Here is an 11,467-nt window from a genome sequence, read left to right on the forward strand (position 1 = left end):
CCTTTACATACATATCTTTGAGAAGTACCAGGGACTTCATAAATAAATGTCACTTACATACGTACATGGCAAACATGTCTCAGACATACAGAATAAAGGCACATCAGGAACAAGCATTATGAATGTGAACCACGTCATGAGACACTGGAGAGGAAAATTCATAACACTTATTAGATCATACGCATCAGACAAATACAGAATTGCATAAGATAAGACACACCAATGACAATACCGTACGTCATACACCTTTAGGTATAGGCACATTAAAAGACTTACGTCATAAATGTCCGTGCTCCGTAGGGATGGTGTAATCACGTTTGATAAGGGGTAAGATGAATGGTTGATCTGATATCACCAAGCAATTAATGATCCAGGATCAACATCAAAGTTGTTGGTCCAGGATTATTGTTACAAGTAACCAATCAGGGATTATTTGTGACTGATGACGTCATTGGTATGTGAAATGAATGGGACATCTACAGGTGAACTTCTCAATCTAGTCGTGGTGTAGTGGTTAGGGAGGTGCACTGCAGATTACAGGGTTGCAGGTTCAATTCCCACCCTTGCCAATTACTTTGGATTAAAAAAAACTAGGAAAAAAGCATTATTTAAGTGTAATGTAATAATAATAATAAAACATGCCTTTACTGACGGTTAGGGTTAGGCATTGTTTTGGTTTAGGCATATTTTCGCATGAAGAGCACAGCGTAAACATCCATGTGAAAGTAATAATAATAATAATAATAATAATAATAATAATAATAATACCGGTAATTATAATTACAATAATAAAAATATGCCTTTACTGATGGTTAGAATCAGGAATGGTTTTGGTTTGGGCACATTTTCGCATGAACAGCACAGCGTTAACATCCACATGAAAAAACATGATCCTGGACCAACAACTCTGACATTGATCCTGGATCAGTAAATACTTGGTGATATCAGATCAACCAAGATGAATAGTGAGAGATGACTTTGAAAAGGTGCCCTGTCTCGCAGTGTAATGACAAGAGGGCTGTCACCAAAAGGTCTCAACACCAATGTTACTATTACCTACCCGTCTTCACTTAAAATCAAGAGCTACGTTACTTACTGTACATAGTACATTAAAAATACTACCACATCCATCCCATTTGCACAACAACAAGTCCATATGCAAGCCAACACTGAGGGCTGTGTGTGTGTATGTGTGTGTGTGTGTGTGTGTGTGTGTGTGTGTGTGTGTGTGTGTGTGTGTGTGTGTGTGTGTGTGTGTGTGTGTGTGTGTGTGTGTGTGTGTGTGTGTGTGTGTGCGCGCGCGCGCTGGAAGGCAGCTGGTGAAAGCAGATGTGAAATGGTACGTGTTGAATCTCAACGTAATGTCTTAAAGTGAGTACCGGTAGTTACAGTATAGGCTCTGTGTCATTCCAGTTCACCGATGCATTTTTCCATCTGAAGATTGAAAAACAACAACAAAACATGATCAACATAATGAAATAGAAAATCCTTTACAGTATCATACAGGATATTTAAGGAAAATGACAGAGAATTGTAGAGAATTTATATAATTCTTTTATATAATTTGCGGTTCGCATGCAACTTTATGTGCACAAGTCTGTGATGTCACGTGTAGATGCAGGTGTATGTCCTGCCTTTCTTTAAATGACTAGATTAGGGATGCAAAATGAATTGAAGTGAAAAAAAAGTTGATGTTATAATATATCGTAGATAGTGCCAATTGGAGCCAATTTTTCTCTGCACTTTATCCCATTTAGACTAGTGAATCACATTGAAGTGCACACACTAGTCCGTAGCAGTGGGCTGCCTGCTGAGCGGCGCCCAGGGAGCAGTGTGGGGGTTAGGTGCCTTGCTCAAGGGCACTTCACACTTCAACCGGGCATTGAACCGGGAACCCTTGGGTTGCCAACCCAGTGCTCTAACCACTGAGCCACGGCGTAGTGTTTACGGTAGAGAGGCGTCTACTCTAACAATCAAAACCTCGGCAGAGTTTTGCTTTGTTTTAAGGCATCCTGTTGAACAGCACTACCTTAAATGGCCCTTCTGGCTTTGACAGCTAAATAATAAAACAATTTTATGTTGAGGTGTATTGGAGTGCTTTTAGCTGGTGTAAAAATCTTTGTGCGCGAGAAATAACGTTCTCACCTGGTCCTGATACAGTGCTCCAGAGGAGGAACTAGATCACTGTCCACAGCAACGTCGCCACCAGCGGCCATTTTGGAACTGTCCAAGGCTGAAAAAAAGGGGTTCATACATGAGTGTGGAAAAAAGGAGAAGTCAAAGAATGTTTCAAAATACCCTTTTCAACTCAAGTACTGTCAGGGTGCTAGGACGAGATAGGTCTTCAAGTGGAAACCAAACGTTTTCTATGTCACAATCCCTGAACAACACTACTGACTTCTTATTTAGGTTGGCAGAGTCTTATAAGTATGTACAACAGCTAAGGACACAAGGCGTGTGACACAAACTTCGATATACGTAGAACGGGAGAAATGCCCAGGCTCTTAGAGGTGCTCAAAGTGTTATAAAGCCTTTTCTGCGCGGGGCGTAAGCCTTAAAAAAACACTAACACGTGTAATCCCTTCATAATAGTGTATGTGTGCTCTTTGAAGACTACCAGTGCTTCAAAGTGGCACCATTTGAACGCTTCCATCTTTGTGGTTTGCTACACTTAACATTTGGAAAGTTGGTGACGGTCTCACATTCTGAGCGCTCATCAAGCACTCGCTGACTTTTGTGTGGCAGCACGTCTTTGGCAAATAGCTCAGGGAATAATTATGGTGTTAAGTTCAGGCTACTTAAGGATATAGTGAGCAAAATGCAACGTAGCAGAAACAAAAAGCCGTGGAAGAGTGGAAAAAGAAACGGCAAAGGAAAATGGAAGTGACATGGACAGACGAGCCATGCCGGACTTACAAACGGTCAGACGTATCTGCTCCTGCTGGTTGGCCAGGCCGTCATAGTAGTAGAGGTCAAAGGTCGCCTCATTGAACAGGTCAGAGTTCAGGTTCTGGTTCAAGGAGAAGAGCACGCTGAAATGGCTCTCGCTGCACACCACCCAGATAGGATGCCTGGGCCGCTTCAGGTAATCCCCCACCTTACACAAATGGAAAACAGTGACAGTATGAAATGCAGTGTTTCCCACAACCTACTGTACCATTGTGAGGTGCTACCCCAACCACCCAAAAAACATAGTCCCATTGCAGGTTTTGTGTATACCCCCACTGACATATATACACGTATGGAGAGAGAACCAGTTCTTTGTGGTGCTTGGCTTCATTCTGTGGTGCTGTGAAGAGCTGCAGGTTCGAATCCTAATCCCACATTGCTCCAGGTTCTGTAGTAATACTGCAAGAATATGTTGTACCTAATATAACTGTAAGATGTGGAGTAATAGTGCCATTTAGTGCAAAACTCATACTGTATATTCATCTTGTACAGTGTAATTCCATGTACATTTAATGCCATGAAGACAACTATTGACAGGAGTTTTGAAAATCAAAAAACACACTTGCGTGAAAGACTCTTGACACACCAGAAGGTGGCACTTTAGTGTGAGGGAATCCAAAATTCCATTGCTTGGCATAGTAACTACAGTATATCACGAAAGTGAGTACACCCCTCATGTTTTGCAGATTTGTGAGTATATCTTTTCATAGGAGAGAATTTAAAAAATTTCCTTTTGACACAATGATTAGTGACCTTTTAACAACATATATAACCGCTTAAATTTCTTTTTCACTCAGAATTTTTTTAAAATACAGCCATTAAAGTTTGAACATTGCCCACAAAAGTGAGTACACCCCAGATTAGATTCTGGAAGAGAAGGGGCCGTGTTGGCTCGAATCGCCTCGACATGAAAAGGGAGCAAAAGGGAGGTCATCTGTGTGTGTTTTAACCTTTCTTTACATTGAACTTTTACATGTTGAGTCTACACCAGGCTTAAATAGATTGGTGTGAGACTTGAATGCAATTCTATGGAGAGTATCATGATCTGCTTCAGTAGTCACAGTGCATGTTGACATGCATGTTTCTTTTAGGTGTAATTCAGATTACCAATGTTGACAGCATTCATGCATCCCCAAACCATGTCAGTCCCACTACCATGCTTGAATATTGAGAGGATAAACTTTTTTTTGTAAAACTCACTTGTTTACCACCACACATGCTTGACACCATCTAAGCAAATTTGTTTATCTTGGTCTCTTCAGAGCACACAACATGGTTCCAGTAATCCATATCCTTGGTCTGTTCATCTCTTTTGAGACCAATATAAACAAATTTGCTTTAGGTGGCGTCAAGCATGTGTGGTGGTAAACAAGTGAGTTTTACAAAAAGTTTTTTTGCAGACATAGTTTTGCAGGTGCTTAAGCTAAAATGGGTTAATGCAACAGCCATATTCCTCATGTCTTACCTTACAGATATTGTAATGTTCAAACAGGGACAGCAGTCCGATGTCAGCGTGGCAGGAGACTCCTTTCAGCAGCGTGTAGATGCCATTGCCAGAGTCCAGTCTCATCTCATCATTGAAGACGTTGGACACAGCTCTCCCACACAGCAGGAGGTTAACAAGCTCCTTCACAGTAGAAAGAAGAATACTATTTTAATTAAGAATAACAATTAAAAACACATCATTTGGCAAAGGACAAGCACGTGCAAAAAGGTCAAGAAACTGTTGTCAGACTGTTATGAAGGGTGACCTGTCATGAGCTTTTAACATCATATTCACACCCCTTAGACAAAATGCTACCACAGGGTAAACAGAGGAGGGCCAGACTACAATGGAAATAAGCATATGAGCTTTACTGCGATATCTTGAACTAAATCATGAATTTACTTTAACCAAAGGACTGAGAATGTCAAATAAAATCATTTATTCATTAATTTCATTCATGCTGCCATGGCCCTTTGTTCCTCTATGCATGAGACAATAGAGGCTAGTTACTGACCTGTGTGCAGTAGCCATGGGCACCGATGAGAGTAGTGGTGGGCACATCCATGTCAGAACGCACACTGAGAACAAAAGTAGACAAACAGCAAGAAATGTCTTAGTGAGACAATGTATTTTGAAATACACAACTCAAGACTGTGCCTCAGCAACCTCAAGTAAAGCGTGAAGTTTCTTCACTTCATTTCTTAATCTTAAAATGCAGCGACTGCAAATTTTGTCTAGGAAACTTCGACCACAGTAACAGCTAAGAAAACAGAAAGCATGCCATTTGTCAACAAATCATAAATAAATAATTCCCTTGAATCAACAAAGTTTTCCCCGTTGTACATTCCCCCTTTTCACCAGATGCCACTAATGAAAAGCAAAAACAAGAGGGAGTAGCCGGCAGTGTTTGAATCCTTGTCTTGCACTAGTATTGCTCTGGGTATGCTTCATCATTGTAATAGACAGTAACATGATCAATATGGAGTAAAGTGCTTTTATGTTCATACGCTAAAGAGAAAGAGGAAATAACCATTTCATTTACAAGGATAACTCTTGGCTTAATAAAAACATGCTTAAATCAACAGCATGCTACAGTTACTCACAAACAATACTAGTATTATTTGCATATGGTTGTGCTCTGTATTTCCAAGTCTTTGCATTTTGCTGTGCTCTGCATTGCTAGTATTTCTTTTTTTTAAATATTGATGTGCCTGTGCTCTGTATTTTGCCATACTTTGCATATTGCTGTGAGTGACTTTGCAAAATAGGTGTCTGCTAAATGTAAATGTAATGTTAACAAAAAAAAAATCTAGAATAACAAAACAGCAAAAAGTATAGGATTGCAGGAACAGAACGCAAATGCAGAGGCAAGTTTAAGGAGACGAATAAAAGCTCTACTATCTAATGCTATCTTACATACCTGTCAATCGTTCTGGAGAGGATGGCAGAGATGGTGAGTAAAACACAGCCAAAAGGACCCCACTCAAACTGCAACACATCACAAGAAACTTTCAGGGAAGATGTGAAACATTTGGTTTACACAACATATCCAGTGTGGTCCTATATACACTGTGGTAGCTGCAGGAAGGATTATATATCGCCCACTGCCAAACACAATGTTAGAAGTGAAAATATGACAATTTACTACTCATTTACTACCTTTTACTACCTTTTACAACCCCGCGGCAACCCTGAATACATTTGTGTGATACTCTTGGGGTTTGTACCTGAGTCAATTTGATGTATTATTTTTAATAAAATCGTGCTTGCTATGGCAGAGTAACAGAACCCGAAGGAGAGGGGCACTTTGCTGAGGTAGTCACCTGTGATATGTGCTGCTCCAAAAGTCCCCTGAGCTCTGGCAAACTGTCAACCGTGGAGCAGGTAATCTGACAAACATGGACAGAAACCGTGTGGACTTGATGTGACTCATTGAACCAAATAAGCCAACATAATCATCACTTTTACAGTATATCTTTGCCTGTACAAAATTCAAATAAATGCACCAAACATACTGAGACACATTCATAGCACATTTGTTATGTATATGAGGGATGTTGTTGCTTCGTGTAGGCGCATGCAACACCACCACAACAACAAATATTACCCTCCATAAAGGACTGAATTGTATTTTAAGTTTGTGAAGTCTTACCAGCTCCAGAATCCCGTCTGCTTTATACTGTCCCACTGGAGTGAATTGTTGCCTTTGGGAATTTCTGCAATCAGAATCAGCACAAAAATCACACAAGGATAATGCAGACAAATCAAATGATGGTATCATTCTCATTTCAATGTATAGTCATGCTTATGGTTGTTGCTCACATGCACTGAAGTTAGAAATCCTTACATCGCCACAACGGCTTTCTTTCTATCTCCAGCCCTCCACAGGATCTCAGCGATAGCCAACACCAGGCACCGAGTCCTCTGGGCTGCTGATGGCTGCATTTGTCTACAGAGGGTAAAAGAACACAAGAGCAATCAGAGATCCTGGCCTCCTGGCCCATGTTAGATGCACACGATGTGTGTTTGGCGCCACCTGTAGGCAAACCCAAACACGGTGGGTGGCCACACAAACAAAACGTTTCAGACTCTCAGTCCTTCATCACAGTTTTGGGAGCATCAAACAGTGTTGTGGACCTTTATTTTCCTTTCAGTTGTCTTATTTTTGGTCCAGCACCTGTGCTACTGATGTGCGCGCATTCTCTGACTTTTTGGATTGGACACACAGACATGGGCCAGATAATAATTAAAAGCATTTTGTCTTTGACTGACACTTTCCCTTACACTAATAAATTGTAAGGTGTTGTGGAGTGGTTTATTTGCAAGGTACTACTTACTTGAGGGAGGAGTCAGATTCTGCATTTTCAAACAGCAGTTTCTGCAGAACACAGGCTTGAACAGAAGCCAGTACTCCGCAAGGACCCCCCTGCACAAAACCATTGACATATGTCTTTATTGTTGTTTGGAATCAGAGGAGTAACATGCTATCTTTAGACAGAGGAGTTCCTTAGTATTTTTAATATTCTTGGTATATCTTAGTGAAATTGTAACATGACATTTGTTAAGCCCTCTTTGCTGCAAAATCACATTATGAATGATGTTCACGTCTGACAAAGGTCAGTGCTAGTGTATGGGTAGAAATGACTTTGTTCACTGTTTCAAACTAGACCTGAGCCCCACCTTTTTTTGCACAATCCCATATCCCAAATTGGGCTTATCTGAAAAGGAAAAACTTTGACATTTCCATTCTTCGCCAAAGCAGCCAAAGGTAGATCCAAAGAGGAGCACTTTCAGTGTCTGCAAGAAACGGTGAATACTGTAAATAAAAACACTCGCACTACAAAATCAACACATGACCAATAAAATGGGGGGCACTACAGAAAGTCTCTCAGAGGATGCAGGCTAATGTTATGTCACTTACAGTGGAAGTGTGAAGGTCCATTGGATGGAGGTCAACAGTGTGCTGAGACAGGCAGTGACTGAGGGGCGGCCTGGCAAGACCACACAGCTCCTCTTCCTCATCATCAATATCATCTAGGGGGTGGAACACACACACACACACACACACACACACACACACACACACACACACACACACACACACACACACACACACACGAACATTTGGGACAAACTTCATCTGCAAGGCAACATCACCCCTTCAACGGAAGATGTTGAATTTTGCTTGTCTGATTCTACAGCAACACAGACATGTTTTCTGATTGCCATTCTCTAAAATCAATGTAGCCCCATAATGTGGAACAATATAATGGTCATTGAAAAAAAAAAAAAAGTACCATAATACTACACTACATTACACATGGCCTTTAGTAATACATGACTACATTGTCACTATTATTCTGGTAATAGCAAATAACAGCGTCTAGGGATGGCAAAATTGAAAAAACTCTTAACCGGCTACTGAGACTCATTAACCGGTGGTTAACCGGTTAACCGGTAATCTTAAATTATGCAACCTTCGCGTTCCTGATATGCAGAGCACTGATTTTTTTACATTTTATTTTTCACATAAGACTTTTTTTTTGCTGTGCAGACAGGACCTGCCATGTCCAGCCACTGTTGCCAGATGGAAAATGCTGAATTATTGTACTAAAACCTCAAAATTGTCGTTTTCTGGGGCTTTTGGGAGGAAATTATTATTAAAATTATTATTATTATTACAACCGGTTAACCAGTGGCAGAACATTTTAACCGGTTATCGTTGATCCGGTCGACTATCGGCTAAACGGTTACCGGTTAACATCCCTAAACAGCGTCCATGTCTTAACGGGTTAATATTATTCAACATGGACAGTTTGAAATGATTTTTAAGTCATGTAGGTAACAAATGCTTTAGTTAATCACTGAAATCTGCTAGAAAAAAATGCACACTTACCGAGTGTGAGGGTCGACATATGAACATCAGTATCACTTGGACTCAAATCCCGTGTTTGTCTAAATAAGACACAAGACACAGGAATTTAAGTTGCACTGAAAACTCAAAGCAACACTAATTCTCAACTAAAAGGCCACTCAATCAAAATATGCAGTCTGGCTGAGACCAACACTGCAGACGACAAATATTTATCTTCTTAAGTCTTCATGAGTTCATCACTTATACATGGATTACAGTATACAGTATTTCTTGATATTTTAGACAAAAGAAGCATAGCAGATTAAGCCTTCAATGATCCATTTTGCATATATGGGATGTACAGTACACATGCAAGTAAGTACTAGCAGAACACGTGCAAGCAAACAGTTGAAGTAAAGAGACTTCAGTTACATGTGAGAGTGAGGCTCGGCTCTGTGACTGTGACCGGTCTCAACTCCACCACTGCTCCTCACAGGAGGCTGTGCCGCTGAGGGCTTGTAATCTGGCCTCTCCCAGGAGGCACGGGGCGCTGGGGCGGCCTTCTGTGGTCGAAGTGGCACGCTGTCGAGCGAGGCACTGTGACTCATGCTTTTTAGCCAGGCATCATTATCATTCATCTCTCCGCCCTTTGATGAAAGAAGAGAGGAGGAACCTGCTGTTTTGCGTGTCACACGTCTTTTACTGCCTTCCTGTTGGTGGCAGAGAAGAGAGGGGGGGAGAGAGAGAGAGAGGTGGGGTGGGGGGAGAGAGAGAGAGAGAGAGAAAGCGGACACATCACATCTCCCCCAGGAGTAATCATTTTGACACAGTATGACAACACTTGTGACGTGCGATGCGTCAGACCTCTGGCAGGGCAAGACAAAAGAGAGAGAGAGAGAGAGAGAGAGAGAGAGAGAGAGAGAGAGAGAGAGAGAGAGAGAGAGAGAGAGAGAGAGAGAGGGGCAGAGGCCCAGACTCACCAGAGAGGAGCTGAGCACGGGCCCTGCCATCATGCCCCGCTGGATGCGAGAGCTTCTGCCTCCGTGACTGGCTCCTCTGACGGAGCTCCCCTTCTCTGGGAGCTGGTCCATGGCAGTGGGGGAACTCAAGGTTTCCTGGCTGCTGGGCAATGCCAGCCTCTCTGATGCGCCTTCATTGAGATTAGCGTTTAAAATAAAGGAAGGTTTTTCACCCTGTAGTTGAGATGATTGCAATCTGAAAAATGAACAGATTGTTCTTCTTTATGTGACTTACATGACACACACTGTGGCCAATCCCGACAAAAACCAACCCAATGCGAGCAGAATCAGATATTGTTCTACTAGATTCTGTGTGCACAAGCCATGAGCATACCTTGACACGTTCAAGTTACGTTGGAGTAAATCTCCAGTGCAGACATCTGTTGCACTAACATCTCTAGGCACAATAACCGATGATGCAGTAGAACTGCTAGCCAGGATCCTTTCTCCAGGTGCCTGAGTGTCTGTATTACTCTGTTGCTTTCTCTTGGCGAACCCACTTTCCTCTGTGCGGTGCCACACTACAAGCTCCAGGAGTGTTTTGTATGGAACCTCCTGTACCTGAATGTTGTGACACAATGTAACACGTTATTGACAAGGTTGTGCTGTGTTTTGGTGACGCATGCCATTAATGGAGGTGTGGTGTGGGCTACAGCTATTGTGGGGGGGAAATGTTGTTAACAGTATGTTGCATAGGCTATAGTCAGTATTCCTTCTCCTACCTTGTTCTTCTTGTAAAGACCTTCCAAGTGAAGAACTCGGCGAAGATCTTCTCTACTGTTTATGCTGGAGCTTGACCGAGGACATTCCTCGTCCATGCAAGCAATTGTCTTTTTCAGTCCCTGTGAAAGATGGGATATTTGTACAGTGCAAGAGATAAGACTGTCGGGACACCTCATAGATGTTTGTGATGCGTGCAAACCTGTAATGCTAATGACCAATTCCAGCCTTTTCTGGGCTGCAGGGTACAGTTTCTAGGCCCGTTTGTTTGTGTGCTCAGTAGCCTACAACAACACGACCCTGGCGTATGTTCACCATTTTTCATTCGCTTTATTTCCCCAACGTATTTGTTAGCTTCTAGTCTTTTCGGGAGAAAATAAGAACGTTTTCCAACATGAAATTGCCTTCAACTTACTTTTCGACTGAGAAACTCTCTGACGAGTGATGCGGATACCTCCTCCACCATTCTCCCCATATTTACTGTAGAGGTGTGTCGTTCATGAACGAGCCGGTTCTTTTGAACGGCTCCCTGAAGTGAACGATGGGAACCGGATCACAGCTGGAGGAGCCACTCGACCGTTATTTCGTTCATTTCTCATTCATTTTAAGCACGTGACCTCGACCAGAGTAATAAAATTTGGGAAAAAACACAATTGTTTGCCCCAAATAGAGGCAAAGACGGTCTTTAGAAGCAGGAGAATAATCAGTTGTTGTTTGGACAAAATTACCTTGAGGAGGAGTCAAAATATTACATTCTTAACACTGAATAAATCATTTAAAAAAGAGCCAAAAGATCCAGTTTTTTGAACGGCTCTTTGAAAGGAACGAGCCACTAAGATCCGGATCCCGAAAAAGAGCCATAAATCCCATCTCTAATTTACTGGAAAGCTAGGTTCAACACGGCTGGACTGTATCGGTGCTTGAAAGAGCTAACTTTAC

The 11,467-nt window shown here is 41.9% G+C and overlaps 1 protein-coding gene across 1 annotated transcript in view; it reads right to left on the minus strand.

The window, feature by feature from the left end:
• mindy4 (MINDY lysine 48 deubiquitinase 4) overlaps positions 1-11,003 on the minus strand; it is a 31,974-nt gene extending 20,971 nt beyond the window's left edge. Inside the window, exons 1-18 of the mRNA XM_063200220.1 lie at positions 10,944-11,003; positions 10,531-10,650; positions 10,143-10,369; positions 9,770-10,004; positions 9,222-9,499; positions 8,832-8,890; positions 7,857-7,969; positions 7,616-7,732; positions 7,273-7,361; positions 6,783-6,884; positions 6,588-6,651; positions 6,259-6,324; positions 5,856-5,923; positions 4,950-5,013; positions 4,415-4,576; positions 2,917-3,097; positions 2,146-2,233; positions 1,380-1,434 (exon numbers count right to left, since the gene is read on the minus strand). Of these exons, the coding sequence (XP_063056290.1) occupies positions 1,386-1,434; positions 2,146-2,233; positions 2,917-3,097; positions 4,415-4,576; positions 4,950-5,013; positions 5,856-5,923; positions 6,259-6,324; positions 6,588-6,651; positions 6,783-6,884; positions 7,273-7,361; positions 7,616-7,732; positions 7,857-7,969; positions 8,832-8,890; positions 9,222-9,499; positions 9,770-10,004; positions 10,143-10,369; positions 10,531-10,650; positions 10,944-11,003 (2,142 nt within the window). The 3' untranslated portion in view covers positions 1,380-1,385. The remainder of the gene's footprint in view (positions 1-1,379; positions 1,435-2,145; positions 2,234-2,916; positions 3,098-4,414; positions 4,577-4,949; positions 5,014-5,855; positions 5,924-6,258; positions 6,325-6,587; positions 6,652-6,782; positions 6,885-7,272; positions 7,362-7,615; positions 7,733-7,856; positions 7,970-8,831; positions 8,891-9,221; positions 9,500-9,769; positions 10,005-10,142; positions 10,370-10,530; positions 10,651-10,943) is intronic.
• Between the last annotated feature and the right edge of the window lie 464 nt (positions 11,004-11,467).

This window comes from Engraulis encrasicolus, chromosome 6, assembly GCF_034702125.1.
Source record: "Engraulis encrasicolus isolate BLACKSEA-1 chromosome 6, IST_EnEncr_1.0, whole genome shotgun sequence".
In the NCBI taxonomy this organism is placed as follows: domain Eukaryota; kingdom Metazoa; phylum Chordata; class Actinopteri; order Clupeiformes; family Engraulidae; genus Engraulis; species Engraulis encrasicolus.